This window comes from Myotis daubentonii, chromosome 2 (assembly GCF_963259705.1).
Source record: "Myotis daubentonii chromosome 2, mMyoDau2.1, whole genome shotgun sequence".
Taxonomy (NCBI): domain Eukaryota; kingdom Metazoa; phylum Chordata; class Mammalia; order Chiroptera; family Vespertilionidae; genus Myotis; species Myotis daubentonii.
The window spans coordinates 133462944-133485926 of NC_081841.1; the positions used below are offsets into that span (position 1 = coordinate 133462944).

At 40.6% G+C, this 22983-nt stretch overlaps 1 protein-coding gene across 9 annotated transcripts in view; it reads left to right on the forward strand.

The window, feature by feature from the left end:
- RCBTB2 (RCC1 and BTB domain containing protein 2) overlaps positions 1-22230 on the forward strand; it is a 40540-nt gene extending 18310 nt beyond the window's left edge. For 8 of the 9 annotated variants that reach the window (XM_059684654.1, XM_059684658.1, XM_059684649.1 and 5 more), the window contains exons 4-12: positions 2048-2214; positions 2754-2912; positions 3042-3146; positions 4010-4152; positions 10668-10858; positions 11390-11516; positions 13685-13824; positions 17766-17896; positions 21386-22230. In XM_059684654.1, the coding sequence (XP_059540637.1) occupies positions 2048-2214; positions 2754-2912; positions 3042-3146; positions 4010-4152; positions 10668-10858; positions 11390-11516; positions 13685-13824; positions 17766-17896; positions 21386-21526 (1304 nt within the window). In that variant the 3' untranslated portion in view covers positions 21527-22230. The remainder of the gene's footprint in view (positions 1-2047; positions 2215-2753; positions 2913-3041; positions 3147-4009; positions 4153-10667; positions 10859-11389; positions 11517-13684; positions 13825-17765; positions 17897-21385) is intronic. The other variant, XM_059684657.1, reaches the window with a different exon arrangement.
- The last annotated feature ends 753 nt before the right edge of the window (positions 22231-22983 follow it).

Below are 22983 nucleotides of genomic sequence, written 5' to 3' on the forward strand. Positions count from 1 at the left end.
GATCCCTTTGGTGATCGAACGACCCTTTCACAGGGGTTGCCTAAGACCATCCTGCATATCAGATATTTACATTACGATTCATAACAGTAGCAACATTACAGTTATGAAGTAGCAACGAAAATAATTTTATGGTTGGGTCACAACATGAGGAACTGTATTTAAAGGGCCAGAAAGTTGAGAACCATTGCTCTAGACTTTGAATTTGAGATTCTTGATCTATGAACTGAAAGACTAAAGCCAGATTCCAGCATCCCCTCCAACTCTTAGCATTCTGTGATTCTTATGTTAGTGACTGATGACTTTAGTTAGTAATATAAGGAATTAAGTATTCTCGTGGCTATTTCATGAATTTAGACTAATAAGACATTATAATTAAAACATAAGTTAGAGTTTTTCTTAAGCTAGGTATTCATTTTGTATTCTTTAAACCGAAAATAAATTTTCTATTCTTTTATGTGCTTATTTCACATTTTAAAAAAATAACCTTTAGGGATTATTGGTTGCCAGTAATAGCAGGCTAAATTATTTAGATAATTTCTTCACTGAAAACAACTATTAAAAATATTAAAAATATTTCTCATGAGGCATCAAAGCACTGACAAGGCAAAAAGGAATTATTAGATCAGATTTAGGAGAAAGTGTGAACTAAGAAGTCAGAGGGGAACTTGAAGCCAATTTGGCCTTAAAGACATCTGCCTGTCCACTTGAATGGAGTTGTGGTCTAATGTATTCATGAGGTGAAGGGGTCATAAGTCAGCACATTAGGCTGAGACCACAGAGGGCTACACTCTCAGGGCAAGGATGAGCCAGTTCTTCCATCTTACAGGACCGAACTAAAGAATTCCTTGGCTCTGAGCAAATTAGGAAGAAAAAAAAGAAAGAAAACCTCTCCCTGAGAGATTGTAATCATAGATTTGTATTCACATCGGACTGGATGGTTCAAGAAATCTTGTCTTGAATTTATTAAAGAGATACCTTTAAGTACCTTCTGAAGTTGATGTAAATCCTTTCTTTAGGAAGGCACCTTCATTCTGGGCCTGAGGGAGTGTGATGCCATTGAAAAATAATTTTCCAATCTCAATTAGCAGCACATAGTCAAAGGCAACAAGGTACATAAGGAAACAGGCAGCATGAAGGAGAACCAGCAAAAAAGCCAGCAAAAACTGACTACTAAATATCAGATATTAGAATTACCAGATACCAGTGATAAGATGGCTGTATTTATTGTTTGAAAGAATAAAAAATGAGCTCTAAGATACCTGCAGAGATCATAAAAGATTTGAAAAAGAACTAGATGTACAGTATAATTATCCAAATGAAAAACTAAGTAGACAATTTAAGCTGCAGTTTGGACACAGCAAAAGACAAAATTAATAGACTGGACGATAGAACAGAAATAATTACCTGGAATGTAGCACAAAGAGACAATATGGTAGAAAATGTAGATGAAACAAGTATATACTGTATGATTCCATTTCTTTAAAGTTTAAAAACAGGACAAACAATTTTGTTATTCAGGATTTATATGTGGGGGGCTTTGGGAGTGACCAAAGGTTATATTTTCTCACCTGAATGGTAGCACATGGGTATGTGTGTTTTATAATTATTTATGAAGTTGTGCATATATATTTTATGAATGTTTATGAATGTGTATTATATTGTGCAATAAGTGATGTAATAACAAAGATTAAAAATAACTTGGTGTTCATTTTATAGATAAGGAAGTTAAATTTTTTTATTTTCAATCTAATGTCTTTTTTTCTATTTACTCTATTGAAAGCAGCCTTTTTTCTGCCATTTATTAAGAACCTATCTTCCAGCTATTATAATTGCATTTATTTCAATTTCATCTTGTTGCTTTGAAGTAGAATGTAGTTTATATTTTCAAATGTATATTTTTACAGAATGAGTTTGGTGGAATAGGGAAGTTGATTCGCTTTTGCAACTTAATTTTTAGTTTCACTTGTAGAAGTGCACTATGTATTTTCATATGATGAAGCAGATATTTTGAAAGCTAATTATGTTTGTTTTGTTTTTATTTTTTCAGAAGGAGAAGTCTTTACCTGGGGTCATAATGCTTATAGCCAGCTGGGCAATGGGACAACTAATCATGGTTTGGTGCCCTGTCATATCTCTACTAATTTGTCCAACAAACAAGTGATTGAAGTTGCCTGTGGGTCTTACCATTCTTTGGTGCTAACATCTGATGGAGAAGTAAGAATAGTCAGCATAAATGTCATTGATTTTTTTTTCCCAGTAAAATTATATAGATTCCTATAGCAATCCTAGAAGGATGATCTTTTGATTAAAATTACCACCTCCCTCAAATTTAGTTTTATTCTTGTTAGCAACTCATAGTCACAGTGTTTATATTATTTTTTACCTTCATGCAATAAAAATGTCTATTACTGCAAAATTCTATATTGCTATATTCAAAGGGGTTATTTACAAAAAGAAAAATTTCCAAATACTGGAAAAGATGGCTGGTGCAAAGTAGATATTATTATAAATATTATATGATACTTGGTAATAATTACTACTGTTTGTATAGATAACACCAATAACCTAATTTTATAAATTAATACATTTTGAAAGAATGAATTTTACCAAAACTTCCCTGCCTGTGTTGTGACAGTTTATGGATAGCAACCACTTTGAGAGCAAAGATGAGGTGCCATACAAATATGTTAGTGTATAATTGGGATACTTTATAAATTAGCATATTGCATTAATTGTTCTCTTCGTTCCAATAGGTATTTGCCTGGGGTTATAATAACTCTGGGCAAGTAGGATCTGGATCAACAGCTAATCAGCCGATCCCTCGAAGAGTGACTAGCGGCTTACAGAATAAAGTAGTTGTGAATATAGCATGTGGGCAGATGTGCTCCATGGCGGTGGTGGACAATGGGGAGGTAAGAAGGTTATTTCATGTTTCACTTAAGAAAACTGTTTGCCTTTTCAGTGTCATACCCACATGGCATGTTTCTCACACAGAGAACTTTCTGTCTTTTGTTTGCATTGAGTCTCTCATTTTCTCTCAGGTTTATGTCTGGGGTTACAATGGAAATGGGCAGCTCGGACTTGGCAGTAGTGGCAACCAGTCAACCCCCTGTAGACTAGCTTTGCAAGGTGTTCGTGTCCAGCGGGTATGTCTTCTATTGGTTTTTAAGTCTTTAGTGGCAAAGATACGAATGTATTAAAAACAGTTTCTATAGCAGGATGAAAAGTTTAGCTGCTTGGATATCTTCATTGAAGTAAAGGTTTAAGCTCTATTTCCTTGAATTAAGTTATAGTTATTCATTAGAAAATTTAAATTTATAGGGCACTCTCTTACACAGCTGTTGGAATATAAATTGTTAAAATCTTTTCCAAGGAAATTTTGAAAGTATATATCAAGAGGCTTAAAAATATTCAGACCTTTTGATCTCTAACTCTACTCCATTCTAAGGAACCAAAGAGAAAAGTCACTTACAGAATTAGTGGAGAAGATATGTTTACAAGGGGTTTTTATGATTTAGGAATAGTACTCTATATAATGTTAAGTAAAAAAAGATAAAGAACTGCTTATACAATACGATCATTTAAAAAAGCTATCTGCATATCTTTATATAACTCAAGAAAATGTTAAGCTTGAGATTACTTTCATACTTATACTTTTTTCACATTGAGCATGTTAACTTTTATAAAAAAAGAAGAAAATTCTTCTTAAAAAGTGAAAGTGTCTGTTGCTTATTAACTTCACCCCCTTGGTCTCTGTGAGCATAACGAATGCCACATTGAAGGTAAATACTGGCCTCATGTCACTAAAGGACTCAGGGTGAGCTTACTGTAATTTTGGCCGCATGGGAACTAAGCTGGCTCTGGAGAGATGGAGAGATTGGTTAACTTAATGCTTGCTCTCTTGGAGGCTGCCTCTTCCCTTTTTTTTTTTTTTTATTCTTAACCTATTCTGTGAAAGCATATTTCTCTCTATTTGCAGGCTTGAGTGGATTTGGTTTTTCTCTTTCAGGTTGCCTGTGGCTACGCACACACATTAGTATTAACAGATGAAGGCCAAGTATATGCTTGGGGTGCAAATTCTTATGGCCAGTTGGGCACTGGCAATAAAAGTAACCAGTCCTATCCTACTCCTGTTGTTGTGGAAAAGGACAGGTAATATGTGCATTTTCAAAATAACCTCAATGTTCCTTAGTGATTAAACAAGACTTAGACATAATATAGAATTGTGGGGAATTTGCTGCTAGTATTAGAATATCTTTAACATGAGCATTCATTCATCCCTTTTTAAAATTGGCTTTGGATTGTTGGAGAATTTAACTTATGTCAAATATTCTATTTCCCTTAGCCATATTTCATCGATGCCTCCAATAGTTACTCTATACAAACTACAATGACTAAACCTTCAACAAATATTCTACATTCTTCTCCTCACAACTGACCTTTTCCTGCCCTCCTCATTGTTTTCTGTTTTACATTCTTAAGAGGAAGTTGATAACATTTGCAGTCTGTGTTCTGTGGTTTAAGAAAATTTTCTTCTTGATATGAATTAGGTATCAGAACAGACGACCTCAGGCAAAGGCAAGGTGCCTAGGCAGTGGCTTTGGTCCCAAACCTGGACTTGAAGGTTCCCTCTAAACTTTCTCCCCGCTCCTTCCTGTAGCAGCTGCAGCGTCAGCCATGCCTGTGCCCCACCCTGGACTTCCCTTGTGTCCCTAGGAGTTCAGGGGAATGTCACCAGGCCGTGCTTAGGGAAGGCCAGCTCCTCATCCTTCCGCATCCCAACCCCTTTGCTGTCTCTATACCAGCCCTTCTGCAAAAAGCAGTGTTTCCACCTCCTGTAACAGCAAAGGCTGCTCCCTGTTTGTGAGGCTAATAGTAAACATTTCAGAAGTGAATGTAGGAATTTTGGTTTTCTGTGGTGGGTAGTTTAGCACTGGGCCCCCTCCCTCCACACTGCCAGGTTGGTATTTTCTTAGACTCAGGCCTCTGCTTCCTCTCATGGATGCTATAACGTTCCTCTGCTCTCAGGGTTCTTCTGGCTGGTATAGTAATCAAATAGACATGAGACAGATTGGCAAGAGAAAATAACCAAATTTAATACATACATATGTATGGGGACCCCGCATACTGAGACAGTCAGAGAATTTACGTACACGCGAGGTTCAGAGATAGGAGGGAACGTGGGTATATGAGACATCCCTGAGCTAGGATGAGGTAAGGTGCTTTGGGGGCTTCAAAGGGTCATTGCGGGATGATAAGAGCAGACGTTTAGTAAATAGAAGTCTGTCCTGCCCTATAGATAGATCAAAAGAGGTTATCTCTGCTCTGGCCAGTGCATCCTCCTGTGCACCAAAAGGTTGCTGGTTCAATTCCCGGTCAGGGCACATACTAAGGTGCGGGCCTGATCCCTAATAGGGGGTGTGCAGGAGGCAGTTGGTCGATGTTCCGCTGCCACATCCATGTCTCTCTCCTCTTCTACTTTCCTCTCTCTAAATCTCAATTAAAAAAGGCTCCCAATTCAAGTTATTCTAGGTAGTTCAGGGAGGGGCAGAAATTTCTCTTGAGCCCATGGCTAAAGTGGCCTTTAGCCCCAAACAATCTGCATACCATAGAAGCACATCTTGGGGTGACTTGCCCTGAACTCCCACAATATCAAAGGCCACCCGGGTTCTTCCTTGGCACCATGCTGGGGCATGACATCTGCATGTCCATCAGCCTTTCCCAGCTCTCCTTCTAGGCTATTCTTCCTCTCCCTTTCAGCCTATCCTGCACACTGTTGCCAGAGTAATTTAAGAACTCGGTGTCATCCTATCATGGCTCTGCTTACACAGCTGTTTCCCGCTTGTCTATCACATCGGATCAAATCTAAACCCTTCAGCCTTGGTTCTAAGATGGTTCCTAGCAAATGTCATTGCTCTCTTCCCCCCCAGGCTGCTTGTCTATGCCGGGTAGGACCTCTAATGTTGAACCTTCTTCACCCTGTGCCTACACATTTGTCCATGTATTTCTCACCCCCTTTTACTGTAAAGACGCCCTGAGAAGACCCCAGGTATTTCCCCTTACTCACCAGAGCACTTGTAGGCAGTGCTATGATGATCTGGGAACTGTTTGCAGTTTCACAGATGCGCTCCTTCTCTCTTCAGCTAAGCCATGATATCTTCCGGGCAGACCCCATTGTGCTTGAAGCAACTGTTACTTCTGAGAAGAACCATTTTTGAATGTGCACTGGGATGGTAGATTACTTCATTTATCTTCACCACAAAACCTCCACTTCTCTTTTTTAAGATGATAAAATGGATTATAAGAGTTTAAGTACTTGGCCTCTGACTTCCAGCCCATGTTTTGCCTACTGCACCAAGCCATTTTAAGTGAATTATTGCTCCCCTCATATGTAGTTGTAACATGAGAGTAGATGGATGGTAGTAGTAAATTCACTTTCTTTGATTAAATGTATTTAATTTATTTGCCCTTTTTCTTTATTTTTTGGGAAAAAAAATCCTTATTGAGAAGCAAAATAGTATTGACCATTTTCCCCATGTAGGCGAGGTTCGATTTGAGCCAATTTGACTAACTTAACTATGTAAATAGGAAAGGCCTTACTAATTTGAATTGACCATTAGAAATACACATTCTCTACACACATGAGGCTTTGGCACTTAAAATGCTGAGTAGAAGTAGTAATATTGAGAAACCTCTACTGTTAGGCTACGTTTGTACACCAGTCATCGCGCTTGCGGCTTAATGTTTTTCTTAAAAAAAAATTATCTTTATTGTTGAAAGTATTACAGATATCCCCCTTTTTTCCCTCATCGATCCCCTCCACCCCACTCCGCCCCCTGGGCCTAATGTTTTCTCACTTAATTCGCAATACTGGCCTTGCAATGTGATGAAACAGACTCGTAGATCTCAGGGACATTCCCAGTCACACAGCCTCATGGTAAAGCTAGCATTCAAACCTACCTCCACATCCAGGCTCCCCACTCTGCGACATACAGCCTCATTTCCTCCAGTACTTGGGTTGTCTTCATGAGCTGAGAGCTACCTTCTAATAAATCAGGGGAATTACTTGGGCTGCACATGAAAAGAATATTTCTCAGCCTTCTGAGGAAGCCGCCACAGCAATCTCCAGATTGTGCGAGGACCATCCTCCTGGACTGGGGAACCTCTAGTTAAAGCACACAGTGGAGGAATATCTCCACCCTTCAATTGCTAGCCTTGGTCAGTGTGGGCTTATCCAATCTTCAGTTGTTCTGTGTTGTTGATTCTTTCCCAATTAGTCAATAAAATGATCTACAAATTATATTTAGTAAGACACGTACTGGGTGCTTAGGGAGAGAGAAGTAAGCCAGTGAATCAACCTGGCAGGAACTTGTAATCTAACTAAGACATATCCACCTGAAAGGTAACTGGGTCAGTCCGGCTGGTGTGGACAGGCGGTACTGCAAGAGCTTAGATGAGTGAGAGACCTCTTACCTCCTGGCTGTTTGAACTGGACCTTAAAGGATGGGTAGGATTTCTGAGGCAAAGAGAAAGGAAAGAACATTCCTGAATAAGGACTTGAACTGTGAATACAGACACTGAGGGGCAGTGTGTACCTAATTTAAGAACTCGGTTCTTGAGAGAACCAAGATGGCGGCATAGGTTAACGCCGGAGTTTGCTGCTTTGAACAACTACTTCAAAAGTGAAACTAAAACACGGAACGGACATCACCCAGAACCACAGGAACGCTGGCTGAATGGAAGTCCTACAACTAGGAGGAAAAAGAAACGCACACGGACACTCAGAGGAGGCGCAGTGGTGAAGTCAAATTTTGAGGTGCGGAGTGCGCGGAGCGGGCTGGCGGCGGAGGGCGCGGTTGTTGTTTTCAATCGGGAGGGAGTCGCAGACTCTGAGCACCAGATCTGGGCGAGTCTTTAGGGACCCAGACTCAAACGGGAGAAGCGGGACTGTCTGGCTTCGGTCAGAGCCAGTGCAGCTTTCTCTCCGAGCTTTGCAGCGGGTGCTGGAACTCAGAGAGGCAGAGCCCCTGGGGACAGGACTGAGAGCCGCCATAACTGCTCTCTCCAGCCCACCCTGTTGATCCTGTGCGACCCGCCCCGCCCAAGCCCTGCACAGAGGCATTTGCCGGATAGCCTCAGGCAAAGGCTAGATTAGCACCTCCCTAGAGGACAGAAGTTCTCTCACTGCTGACACAGCTGATTCTCATAGCCACTTGGCCTGGAGGTCAAACCCTCCCTGGAATTAGCTACAACAATCAAGATTTATCTATAAGACTGTGAACAAAGACCACTAGGGGGTACACCAAGGAAGCATAACAAAATGCGGAGACAAAGAAACAGGACAAAATTGTCAATGGAAGATATAGAGTTCAGAACCACACTTTTAAGGTCTCTCAAGAACTGTTTAGAAGCTGCCGATAAACTTAATGAGATCTACACGAAAACTAATAAGACTCTCGATCTTATATTGGGGAACCAACTAGAAATTAAGCATACACGGACTGAAATAACGAATATTATACAGACGCCCGACAGCAGACCAGAGGAGCGCAAGAATCAAGTCAATGATTTGAAATGCGAGGAAGCAAAAAACATCCAACCGGAAAAGCAAAATGAAAAAAGAATCCAAAAATGCGAGGATAGTGTAAGGAGCCTCTGGGACAGCTTCAAGCATACCAACATCAGAATTATAGGGGTGCCAGAAGATGAGAGAGAGCAAGATATTGAAAACCTATTTGAAGAAATAATGACAGAAAACTTCCCCCACCTGGTGAAAGAAATGGACTTACAGGTCCAAGAAGCGCGGAGAACCCCAAACAAAAGGAATCCAAAGAGGACCACACCAAGACACATCATCATTAAAATGCCAAGAGCAAAAGATAAAGAGAGAATCTTAAAAACAGCAAGAGAAAGAAACTCAGTTACCTACAAGGGAATACCCATACGACTGTCAGCTGATTTCTCAACAGAAACTTTGCAGGCCAGAAGGGAGTGGCAAGAAATATTCAAAGTGATGAATACCAAGAACCTACAACCAAGATTACTTTATCCAGCAAAGCTATCATTCAGAATTGAAGGTCAGATAAAGAGCTTCACAGATAAGGAAAAGCTAAAGGAGTTCATCACCACCAAACCAGGATTATATGAAATGCTGAAAGGTATCCTTTAAGAAGAGGAAGAGGAAGAAAAAGGTAAAGATACAAATTATGAACAACAAATATGCATCTATGAACAAGTGAATCTAAGAATCAAGTGAATAAATAATCTGATGAACAGAATGAACTGTTGATTATAATAGAATCAGGGACATAGAAAGGGAATGGACTGACTATTCTTGGGGGGGAAAGGGGTGTGGGAGATGTGGGAAGAGACTGGACAAAAATCGTGCACCTATGGATGAGGACAGTGGGTGGGGAGTGAGGGCGGAGGGTGGGGTGGGAACTGGGAGGAGGGGAGTTATGGGGGGGAAAAAAAGAGGAACAAATGTAATAATCTGAACAATAAAGATTTAATTAAAAAAAATAAAATAAAATAAAATAAAAAAGAACTCGGTTCTTAAACCGAGAACATAGGGTGTGTGGGCAAAACTCATTTGAAAGAAGGTTGGACATGGGTGAAAGCTAAATTATGGAAGGCCTTGATGTCACTTGTCTGGGTTTTATCTTGTGGGAAATCACTGGTGAGAATGGTGTTTCAAGAAGATTATTAACCTGCCAGTGTGGTGTAATTTGGGTCAGAGGAGAGAGAAGTTCAAAGGCAGAGAGACCTAGGAGACTGTTCCATTGGTCCAGATGTGGGGTGTGTCTGACTGAGGGTGGTGGCCGATGGGGGAAACTACGAAGGGACTATGTTATCTGTCAAGTGGATATTCTGAAGGAAGTGGTAGGTGAGGAGGGAGAAGAAGCCAAAGATGACTCTGAGGTTCTGAGCTGAGTCACGGAGGATGCTGATCCCATTGCCTGCCGCAGCAAACCCGAGATGACCGCCTCACTTGGGGTAAAATAGTTTACTGACTTCTTTGAATCTGTACGGAGGCTTGTTCTTAGAGCAAAGTAATTGCTTCCAAATAAACAAAAACAGTGTTTTCTATTAGGAAGTGTTCTGAGAACTGCCTCCCTGGCAGTCATGAGCCTATTGCACCAGGGTCTCACACAGGTGGGTCCCAGAAAACTGCACGCTCGGGCTCTAGATGACACAGTCCAGTGAGGTATCACTACTGAATGTACTGTTCGCAGTGTGAGTTGCGGTGACTTACAGCATGCTCTATTTAACTCTAAAATTGGTGATGTTTTGATGAAAATACTTTTTGAACCTGCGTCAAGATGGTTCTAGGCTTTATTATCTACTTCAGTGAGTAACATTTTAATAAAAAGTTATATTACCTTTTTTTCCCTTTCTTATTTTGTCTTTACTTTCTTGGATTGTACTGGATTTCAAAATGGGATGGGACATGTTTTTATAAGCCTGCTGGCTAGAAGTGGTAATAAGGTCTTCCTGCATTATAAGTGCATTGCAGTATAGCTTCGATGTAAATACCTGCACTGCCTGAAAATCTAGATTAGGTGTGTAACTTTTTTTGTTTTGTGTTTTGAAATCAAACCTAAGGGGATGAGATAAAGTCATTTCTTCTTCTGTTTACTGTGTTTACTTGGTGTTTTTGAATTTAGAATTATAGAAATTGCAGCCTGCCACTCTGCCCACACATCTGCCGCCAAGACCCAGGGAGGGCACGTGTACATGTGGGGCCAGTGCCGGGGCCAGTCCGTGGTCCTGCCTCACCTCACCCACCTCTCCTGCACCGACGACGTGTTTGCCTGCTTTGCCACTCCCGCCGTCTCCTGGCGCCTCCTCTCTGTGGGTGAGCTGATCACGGTCCATTTGGGTGATGCTTGAAAACTAGGAAGAGAACTATGGTGCTTTTATTTTGATAGGAAAGACTTAGTTAAGTGCAGTATCATATCATTTATTTCCCTCTAATGGACTCCTGTGAAAAGAAACTAGTTTGATTGATTTACTTATCTTAAAAGTATCAGAAACAAACACTACATACTAAAAGTACTTTTGACTACTTTTTAACTTGACTGAGAAATTGTTTTTTAGCTAGTGTGTTTATTTAAATACTCAAAAATTGCATTTCGTGAGATAGTTTTGGACTTGGTAGTTGTTGTTTTGCCAGATTTATAAAGAGATGTGTGTGAGGTTTTAACCCTTAATGATTACAGAGGTGCGAGTTCATATTTCGGGGAGAAGCATGGCTCAGTTGCGCAGTTATTTTAGAGAGCTGATGTTTTCCCGGGTGTCTGCGCCGCGGAGCAATGCTGTCCTACAGCCTGCGTCTTCATTATGTCTGTAGCTAATGCTAGAAACACTGCTGTTGTGATTCTCTTAGAACCTGACGACCACCTCACAGTGGCCGAGTCTCTGAAGAGGGAGTTTGACAACCCCAACACCGCAGACCTGAGATTTCTGGTGGATGGAAAGTACATTTATGCACATAAAGTCCTTCTCAAAATTAGGTATGGAATCACTTATTTTGAGAAATAAGTAAGTACATTTGTTATTTGCCAAGGAACTACTCTAGGCACTTCAGTAATTATGGGAAAATGTGAGGCCGGTTTTGCCCTTAGGGGCTTTCAGTGCAGGGGAAACACATATACATGAAACAAGACTACCAGAGGCGACCGCGCAGCGCCGGACGCTCAGGGCCAGAGCTTTCTCCAGGAGCTCTCAGCTCCCTTACACACACACACACACACACACACACACACACACACACACACACACGGTGGCCCAGGGCAGGAGCTTTCTCCAGGAGCTCTCAGATCCCTTACACACACACACACACACACACACACACACACACACACACACACGGTGGCCCAGGGCAGGAGCTTTCTCCAAGCTCCTGATCCCTTACACACACACACACACACACACACACACACACACACACACACACACGGTGGCCCAGGGCAGGAGCTTTCTCCAGGAGCTCTCAGATCCCTTACACACACACACACACACACACACACACACACACACGGTGGCTCAGGGCAGGAGCTTTCTCCAGGAGCTCTCAGATCCCTTACACACACACACACACACACACACACACACACACACACACACACACACACACACACGGTGGCTCAGGGCAGGAGCTTTCTCCAGGAGCTCTCCGGCTTCCTTGCACGACTAGAAACGGCCCTTGGCTTAGGGAGCAGCCGGTTGCCCACAGTGAGTGTTGTGAGCTGTTAGCACCGCCGGCTTCAACACAAGTAAACTTCCGCGCTAGGCGGTGGGCCCGGCAGGGAACATCACTCTCCCCACTCAGCTGTGGGGTACGGAACTTTTAGAGGCTTGAAAAAAGAGAAGATAAGGCTTTTCCAGAGCAACAGACCCAGGGTAGAGCTAACACAGATTTTTAAAAAATCAAATATACTGATAGAAATTTTGACCAATGAGTTACATCCATTTAAAGTCCATTTAATGTGCACATTTGAGGAGCTTTGACATGTGAATACACCTGTGAGAGCATCACCCCAAGTCAAGATCGAGAACGTTTCTGTCACTCCTCAAACATCCCTTGTGCCCTGGGCTCTGGGGCAGGTAATCTTCCTCTCTCACAGAGATTAGTTAGCATTTTCTAGTTTATATAAATGGAATTATACAATATGTTTTATTCTGTGCCTGGCTTCTTTCTTTTCACATAATGATTTTGAAAACAATCCTATTGTCTAATAGATACTTAAATCCCAGTGCAACAAATAACAAGCTCAATATAGCATGTTAGTCTCAAGTTCATCTCTCAGTAAGGTCAGGCTGTACATCATTTGTTCACTTTTATTATAGTCCATAAACCTTCGTAAAGGGTGTGTGTGTGTGTTAGTTTTCCAGGGCTACTGTAACAAAGTACTACAAACTGGGCTTCAACAATAAACTTATCCTCTCACAGCCCTGGAGGCTAGGAGTCACGATCAAGGGGTTCACAGGGTGGGTTCCTTCTGAGGGCTGTGAAGGAGAATCTGGTCCACCATTTCCTGGCTTTTGGTGATTTCTGGCAATCTTTGGCGTTCCTCGGCTTGTGGCAACATAAATGCAGTCTTCACATGGCGTCCTCCCTGTGTGTGCACACACCTGTGTCCAAATTCCCTCTTTTTCATAAGGACACCAGTCATATTGGATTAGGGTCCACTCTAATGACCTCATTTTAACTTGGTAACTAACCTCTGTAAAGACCCTTTCTCCAGATATTGTTATATTCTGATGTTAGGACTTCAACATATGAATTTTATGAGAGATAATTCAAACTGTAACAGGAGGTGAAGAAACAAAATTACTCAGCAGTTACAAAAATAAACCCACCCGACTTCCATAAGTGCTGCTCCCTGGACACGGTGTGGTACTTTCAGGGAGGCAGCACTGTCTCCATCCAGTGTGGCTGCAGGGGCAGCTCTCCCACAGCAGCTTTGCATTGCAACCTTGTTAAATTAATGAAAACTGGACACAGAGGAAGTGAGGGGCCAAGGCATGGTCATAAGAGTGTGCAACTTGGCGAGTGCCATGTGTAATGTGTTTCCTTTCTCCTTGTTAGCTTCTCCCCCTTTGAGCCCCACAGGGGCGAGCTCCTGGTGTCAACTGCTCTTTCCCAGAAGCTGGGACCTGACATGCTTTCTTCCTTCAGGTGCGAGCATTTTCGTTCTTCATTGGATGACAGTGAGGATAATATTGTAGAAATGAGTGAATTTTCATACCCTGTTTACCGAGCCTTCCTGGAGTACCTGTACACAGACAGCATCAGCCTTCCCCCTGAGGAGGCAGTAGGTAATTAATTACCACTAGACTTTACCAAGAGATTGGCGAAGTGCTGGGTAACTTGGCAAGGTGATTTCTGTGGAGCCTAAATGGATGTCGCTGTGAGTGCAATCGCAGAAGGCGTTATCTTTTTGTGTGTTAAACCCAAACTCTTTTCCCTTGTTACTAATCATTCAGAAGTTGACTGAATAGATAAAAGAAGAGACAGATGAATTATCATCACTGTGCAGCGGGTAACACTCTTAATTACCATATGTTAGTATTGTACATAACTTTTAGCTGTCATATCTATTGCCCTCAAGATGTTTTCATTACAAAACAGATAAAATCCACATCATAAGCCCTCCTGGTCTCTGTATCTGTGAATTTCCATCTCAGATGGCTTTGGACAGACGTGTTCACCTGACATTAAAAAAGCAACACAGGGTACTTCATGGATGCAGAGTTCAATACATACTAAGTTTCAGTTTACAGCTGTCAGGAACTAAAGAAAGAGTTCAATCCCTAAATTTTTAAACATTCATTTGACATGTTTATACATGTCAATATAACATTTTTTTTTTTTACCAGATTAGCATGTAATTTTACTCAGGTAAACAAAAGTCTGATTTATGAAGTTTTACAGTTTCCTTCCTTTCTTGCACAATGTTTTAGTGCCCATGCCCACTGTGTGCTGCAGCTCCTTTGGGCATCTGTGCAGAGACAGACTGAGGCCCTACCCCTGAGGGGCTTGTACTCAGATGAGGGAGGCCAGCCCTAAGCAATAAATGCAAGCAGTCAGTCAGGAGGGTCAGAGAAGCCTCCATTGGGAAGTGCATTGAGCAGAGCCCTGGGGAGTCACGAGTGGGCCATGCAGATACCCAAGGAAGAGCACTCTAAGCATGGGTAACAGTAAGTGCGAAAGTCTAAGACAGGAACAAAGTTAGCATGTGGAAGAGGAGGGGGAAGGCCAGGGTGATTGGAAGGGACTGAGCAAGACTTATACTGGGAGGAATTAAGGAGTTGAGAGCTGGGCAAGATGATACCTAACCATGAATGCCATGGCGAGGAGCTTTTTTTTTTCTTGGTGTGAGGTTTTGAGCATAGGGTTGTGTTATTTAGGATTTGCTTTAATTCTGACAGTAAAATTGTGGGGGGGGGAGTGGCTTAAACAAGATAGTATCTTTCTCTCTCACACAGGGATACAGGGCAGGGCATTGCTATATGTGGCCCCAGTGCTCATGGTCCAAGATCGCATTTGCATTACAGGTAACAGGATGGAGGGACAGTGACAAAGGGGTGAAGGGCAAATGCCCAGAATCTTAAGGAGGAAGGGTCCTGGAAGTTCTCCTTACTTCAAACCATGAATCAGAGCTGGCCAAGGCCATAACCCAGCCAGATGCATAGGAGGTGGGGGAAAGTGTGGTCGGTCATATCCAGGTGGCCATGACTGTGTGTGTAGTGGAGAAGCAACAAGTAGCTTATACCATAGGAATGATGTGATTTGTTTTTAAAAGATCAGTAATTCTAATGGCTCAGGTGTGAGATGATGGCACCAGGTTAGTGGTGTAGCAGTGGTGGCGTTGACGAGACCAGATCTGGATATTTTAAAGATGGAGCTGATGGTATTTGTCAATGGCTGGGATGTGGGTGTAAGGAGAAGAGGATGACTGTGCCGAGGTGCTCGGCCTGAATGGCTGGGGTCATGAAGCACCATTCACTGAGACGAAGACGATGGAAAGATGCTGCTCTTGAGTTTGAAAAGTCAAAGGAGTTGATTAAACATTCAAGTGGCAGTTATTTTTATCAGCTCACCCCTAGTATTTGCAAGGCCCTGGGCAAGAGTCCAAATAAAGGGCTACGTATCGTACATCTAAAAACTTAGTTAGATGTGATGCTAACTTCAGATAAAACATGTTCAATCCTCAGACCTTGAAAAGTATACCTTCATTGAGAACTGAAAGGCCAGGTTAAGTTTTAGTCGGAATTTAGAGTTGTGCGACTGCTTGGAGTTCTGTGCTGAACACAGTGGCATGGGAGGGACAGGCCTCTGGCCTCCGCTTGCAGCCAGGTGCCTTCCTTTTCCCTCCACCAGCTACATCCTGCATCACAAGGGGTGTGTGGGCACCACAGCCTGCATGTCCAAGCTCCAGCCACCCCCACCTCAGGCCACCCCTTGAGGCTGGGGGGCTGTGCATTAGTGGTATGGTTTGGAGGGGAGGGAATACCCACACATGTGGTCTCAGGGCCAGTTAGTCGGGGAATCCCAGGGTCCCAGACACCCAAAGTGTGCCCTAAGTAAGAATGGGTACACGGCTCCTTAACCACACTTTGGTGATGAGGGGTGTGCCTGACAGTACAGAGTGAGGCCTCCTGAGCAGGGACGTAGGGCAGGGTCCTGTCTTAGGGCAGTTCTTGCGAGTCCAGGTCAATGTGAGTCTGAAGCTGGGGAGTACACAGGGCTGTTGGTATGAGTTTGGGAGTTTTTGAAAACTGACCAGAAACCACTGAGTCATTCACAACTCTTATGGTTTCAGCATCCTCCAATGGACCACAGGCTCTTCTTTCATAACTCTGATCATGTGCGTCATTTTACAATGAAAACAAGTTTCTGACCAAATTCTTCCACACTTACAAAACTCAGTAGCAGACACAAACAAGAACAGTAAATGTTGTGAGATTGATGAAATCCCCGCTATCTGTCCATTAGGCCCTCTATAAAGTAGCTTGCTTGGAAGGTTAGCTTGAAGTAGATGTAACAATACTCTGGTAGCAGGGTTTAGCTAACCTTTTGACCAGCCTAGGACTGGATGTAGACCTAGCGAATGTACCACTCCACAGGGATAGGACTACTTAAGCTCATGATGCTTGAATGCCATTCATGCAAAGGCAAAAGGGCGCTCACAATATTTAGAGCCAAGCCACACATCCTGAACACTACTCATGTCACCAATAACAAAGTATCTCTAGCTCTCTCTGAAGATTTAGGAAACATCTGAAACTCCTGACAAGGGTCTTTCAAATGCTAACTGGCCATTCCTGACCGGAAGTGCTTCATAGTGTCCTATGGGGTAGATAACAAGTAATGGCATTTGAAACCACCGGGCTGGGATCACTGAGGGGCAGTGGTTGCCAACTGGTGGTCCGCGAGATCCGAAAGGTTGGCGACCACTGACTTAGGGGAATAAGTGAAATAAGAATATGAGGATTGAACCTTGGGGCACTCAAACATTTGAAAGTCAGGAAAAATGGTCTAGCCAAGAGACTTAAGAGTAACTAGCTAAAAAGAAGAAAAACACAAGCAAGTAACAAAGCATTTCAAGAAAGGGATGATCATCAGCCACAGGAAATTGTGTGTCATCCTTGAGTAAGATGAAACTGGAGAATAGCCTTGGACTTGGCATTGTGGCAGCCCTTAGTGACAATCCCAGGTGTGATGTCAGGAGTGGAAGGGTTGGAATTATGCCTGGAATGGCTTGAGATGAGAATGGGAGCTCAGGAAATGGAGGCAGCAAGCAGAGGACTCTCCCCCGGAGGTTTGATGTAGAGGAGCAGAGAAATGGGGTAGGGTGATGAGAGGCAGACATGTCCCCATGACAGGTTTTTCTTTTTTCTTTTCCTTTTTAAAAAGATGAGCGCTATTATAGCATGTATGTATGCTGATGGAAATGACCCCAGAGCAGACATTGGTAATGCAGGTGGACAGATAATTAGAGGGGCATTTCTAGGAAACATATTAAAGCCTTGTTCACTGCTCTTATTTTCCATGGCTGCTTGTTTTCTATTGTATTTGCTCAGTTCAGCCATATTTTAGGGAAAGCCACCTGCTCAGAGTGTATGAGCACAAGCTATCTATACAGCCTTCACTAAGGATTATATTCAAAATAATGTCAAAAAAAATCTTAAGGGTTGAGTGAGTTTAAATTAGGATGCTTGGTCACTCCCCCCACATAAACATCTCTTTCCACCAGGATTGCTAGATTTGGCTACATTTTATAGAGAAAATCGTTTGAAAAAGCTCTGCCAGCAAACTATCAAGCAAGGCATCTGTGAGGAGAACGCCATTGCTCTGCTCTCTGCTGCTGTGAAGTACGATGCTCAGGTAAGAAAAGCATTTTTTCAGTTCGCTTTCCTTCTGGAAAAAAAACAGGTAGGTGTCTACTTCATATCTTTACATTAAGTAGGTTAAATACTTAATGTAAACAATAAAATATCAGAAGAAATATTAGTGACTATATAACGTCAGGGTGGACCTCAAAGGCAGGAAGGATTGATGGATTTGATTTAAAAAAAAAAAAAAAAGCTTATGCACCAAAAAATACAAGGAAAATTAAAAAGTAAATAATACGCTGGGAAATTTTTTGCAACATATGATAAAGGAAGCTTACCATAATGTATAGTTCTTAAAAATAAAGATAATATGAGTGATTTGACTGAACAAATGAACCATATAGATTTATGAACAAATGAAAAATATAAATAAAAACATTTGTCACACCAGGGAATATATTTTTAGAAATACTACAGCTCAGAACAATGGCTGTCCTCCTAAACTGCTGATGAAAGTGCAAACTGGTACAATCATTCTGGGGCACAGTTTGGTATTATATGTATTAAAAACTCTAAAGATCTAATTCTTTAAGAAATTCACAAAAATTGTCTTAAGGAAGTAATCATGGATTTGGATAAAGAGTAACTTAAAAGATGTTTATTGCAGCATTGTTTATAATTTTGAAAAATTAGAAAAAGTCAATGTGAACCCTAGAGAATTGTTTAAACTATATAGAATATTAATAATATGAAAAACTATGGTCCCATTTTCATTTTTTTAAAAGTATAAATAGCTGAATTTAAAAAGACTAAGACTGCTTTTTTTCCCATTATCTACGAAGAAAAAAGACTGAAAAATATAGTCAGTGGTTATCTTTAGATGGTGGAATTATGGATGATTTTCATTTCCTTATCTTTGTTTTTTTTTTTTTTTGAACTTTGTGCAGTGACCATGTATTGTTTTGATGATAATGAAAGGAAAGAAAACCTGTCTTAGAGCTAAATCTTTAGGAAACAGGCTATACTTCTTGGAGTTGATTTCCTTTTGTTATAAGGATATCCTCTCCTTTGGTTAAAAAAACAGGGACATTTTAGTGGTGGATAGAAGAAAAGGTTTTAACCTTTTGTGTGCTTATATAAATAATAATATGCTTAGTAAAGAAAATTTGAAAAATAAAAAAAGAATAAGGAAGGAAATGATTCATTAACCAAAGAACATAACATTTTCACACAGCTCCTTCTAATCTTTTCCTAGATTACATTATGTATATATTTCTAAATACTAGTTGTTGTTTTTTTTACTTAATGTTTTAAAAAGTCTCACCCAGCTAGAAACATTGACATTTAAAAGCATAGTGGACGTTTGTCTTGCATCCAGGCAATGCTTTATTGGGCACTTAGAACATGCAAAATGCTTTCTGGCAAAAAATAAAAAAATCAATGTGCTTTTTGTAGTTCATTAAAATCATGGTGATAATACTGGACTCTGGTGAGCTACCTCGGATGGCAATTTGGTAGATGTAGTATAGTGTTTTCATCTGAACTAGGCTTAATTTTCAGGACGTTTTCATATTCCTTACTTATGTGATTTATTTGTATGGTTAACCTTCCAGCTCTCTGTTTTCTAATAAGTAAGCTCCTTGAAGAATGGCAAGGACTTTGCTTTACTCACAACCAAATCCTTAGTGCTTAGGATAGTGCCTGACACATATCAAGAAATGTTTGTTTCTGCCCTAACCGGTTTGGCTCAGTGGATAGAGCATTGGCCTGCAGACTCAAGGGTCCCAGGTTTGATTCCAGTCAAGGGCATGTACCTTGGTTGCGGGCACATCCCCAGTGGGGAGTGTGCAGGAGGCAGCTGATCGATGTTTCTCTCTCATCGGTGTTTCTAACTCTCTATCCTTTTCCCTTCCTCTCTGTAAAAGATCAATAAAATATATTTTAAAAAAAGAAGAAATGTTTGTTTAGTGAATTTCAACTTAGCCCGTAGAGGCACTGTATTTTACTGTAGCCCATCTAACTAATTGTTGTACCTACATTACATAAGAGACATCAGTAAAGTAGACCATATGTATACATAAAATACAGGTTTTCATAAAGAACAGTGTATTTGCTATCTTGCTTCATTTCAGTGTGCTATAGGCAAAAATGTCACTTCTAAAAATTTAAGCAAGAGTCCATAATTTCAAATGGATGTTGGTATATTCACTATATATTAATGAAGCATATTTTTATGTATAGTCACATGTTCTGATATTGAGTGTGTGTGTGTATTTTTGGCTGGTCTATCACTTAGGGCTTACCAAGGACTTAAGAGATGTCATATTGCCACTATGACCCTAGCAGCTTACGTAGCTGTTTGGGGTGAAATGGATAGACTTTCTTCATGTAGTTTGTTTCTTTACTTAAAAGATACTGTGAATTTGATTGGCATGGCTATTACTACTGTGATTTTTTGCCTGTGTTTTCATCTGTAGCATCTGCTATAATTTATATATGTAATGTGTATATGTGATTGCTTGGACATTATTTGGGGCTTTTTAAATAAATCAGTATCAGCTAATACAGCAGAAACTTTTTGGTTGACTTCTACCTGGCAGCACCTTGTCCTGGGTCAAGACAGCAGCATAGCCCAGGGTCAAAGGCAACTGGAGTCTCCGCCAGCAGGCCTCTAGCTCTAATTTGTCTGGGGCCAAAAACTCATCCAGCCACCTTCATTCTGTCTCGAGTTTACAAATCTGATCAAGAGAAGTACTACAGGACTATTCTTTGGCCCAGAGTGAATTATAGTAAGGCAGAAACACCAATCTGAGGAGTTTCTTTTAGGAGAAAGTCATGATTTCATTTTCCCAGTTAAGATTACTGAAGGTAATCAGGGTCTGATGGAACAACCATCCCATCTTTCAGAATTTGTTAAAAGTATGACACTCCTCTTTTATATTCCCTTTGTATTATATTCAAAATAATATAGACAATAAACAAAAGGGTGGGGAACCTTTTTTTTTTGCCAAGGGCCATGTACATATTTATAACATCATTGGCGGGCCATACAAAATTATCAGCTTAAAAGTTAACCTGCTATATTTGGTTAAACATTTAATGAACTCACTCCTAATGCCTTGGCAGGGCCAGACCAAATGATTTTGTGGGCCTTATATGGCCTGTGGGCCAGATGCTCCCCACCTCTGCCCTAGGGGTGTCATACTTTTAACAAATACTGAAAGTGGAACAGTACCAACAGTACAAATACTAGTAATACTAGTACTCTCACTGTGAAAGGTACAGAATTCAGACATGTAGGTGCCTATTTCTGGTATTGGCTGGTGTGGAGGAACCTGAATGTTTTACTCTGTCATTTACATTTTTACAACTATAGATTCATATTAGCACTATAGTTTTATAACTATTCTTTAGGTATTGCCATACCAATATGTCTTCCTATTGGCTATCAAATCCTTTTTCCTTGATTGTGTGTTTTCATTCTACGTTGTATTACATTGGAAAATACGAATTTGTTAAAATATTCTTTTGTTGTTCCTAGGATTTGGAAGAATTCTGCTTTAGGTTTTGTGTAAACCATTTGACTGTAGTAACACAAACTTCAGGCTTTGCAGAAATGGACCATGATCTTCTGAAGAACTTTATCAGCAAAGCAAGCAGAGTTGGAGCCTTTAAAAATTGATCCTCACCTGCAGGAAAACATTTTTAGTATTCCTGTCTTCCCTTTAAAAGCCAGAGAATAACTTCTCTTTAATAGTATTAATAATGAGCTACATTTGGCTGAATACTTACGTTCTGTCAAAAGAGGGATGGTGGTCAGTCTTCCCCATCTGCTGAAATCCAGAGTTGATATAAAAGGCATTAAACACTCTGATCAGATGTGACTAAGCTCCAGGGAAAACAATTAAAATTCTTATTATATTTACCATTTCCTCTTTTGAGTCACTTAAGTTGGACACTTTTGGCATATTGGTCTAAGTATATGCTAGTCTGGTTGAATGTTCTGTTATTCAACAGGCTGATATTGCATAGATAATGACAAGGAATGCTGTCACCACCACATTTTCAGCATCCAGCACAGTGCCTTGCATATAGTAGGCACTCAATTAATTTATTATAAATCTTAAGTATGCCCTGAGAATAACTTTTTTGTGTGAGATAAATTTAAAACAGCATGCATCTGTTAAGGTTCATATTCTTCTGGTGCATTGTTCTGAGAAATAGTGGCTAATTTAGAGCATTAAGTAGAATTCACAAAAGGCCTTGGCAAATAAATTGTCAAAGGCCTAAGGGCTAACTTTAATTTTCTATTTACTCTGAGTCATTGATTTCGCTTATGGGATTATTGAATATGAAGTACTATCTTTTTTTTTTTTTTAAATATATTTTATTGATTTTTTACAGAGAGGAAGGGAGAGAGATAGAGAGTTAGAAACATCGATGAGAGAGAAACATCGATCAGCTGCCTCCTGCACATCTCCCACTTGGGGATATGCCCGCAACCCAGGTACATGCCCTTGACCGGAATCGAACCTGGGACCTTTCAGTCCGCAGGCTGACGCTCTATCCACTGAGCCAAACCGGTTTCGGCTGAAGTACTATCTTTGAATGAATATTATTTCTGGGCTCACCTGCCTTACATAATTGAAAAATGTCCTTTGCCTTTGTGTTGAGAGATTTGCCTCTGTATATAAAAATGTTTGTGTTTTTCTTGTAATTGACTTTTATGTCCCTTTAAATCAGGTCTCTTAACCTGGTACAGTATAATTATAAAATACCAGCTGAAAAGGCACTAAAACTCACATTTCATATACAGCATTAAGAAGAATGAGATAAATTTATACTTTTTAGATAAAAAACAAGTTACCCAACTGCAAAATAAAAACTGGAATGAGATATAGGATAGTATCAGATCTTCCTAATACGTTTTACAATATGATGTTATGTAAAGAAAACTCTTGGAACTAGAAACCTTGTTCTGATACTGAACTATTTGATAATAAAGTGTTTATTTGAATATAATAGGACAGATGTGTATTTTTAATTTATTAAATTTTTTTTCAAATACAGTTTCTACTCAATATTATTTTGTATTAGATTCAGGTGTACACCATACTGGTTAGATAATCATGTACTTTA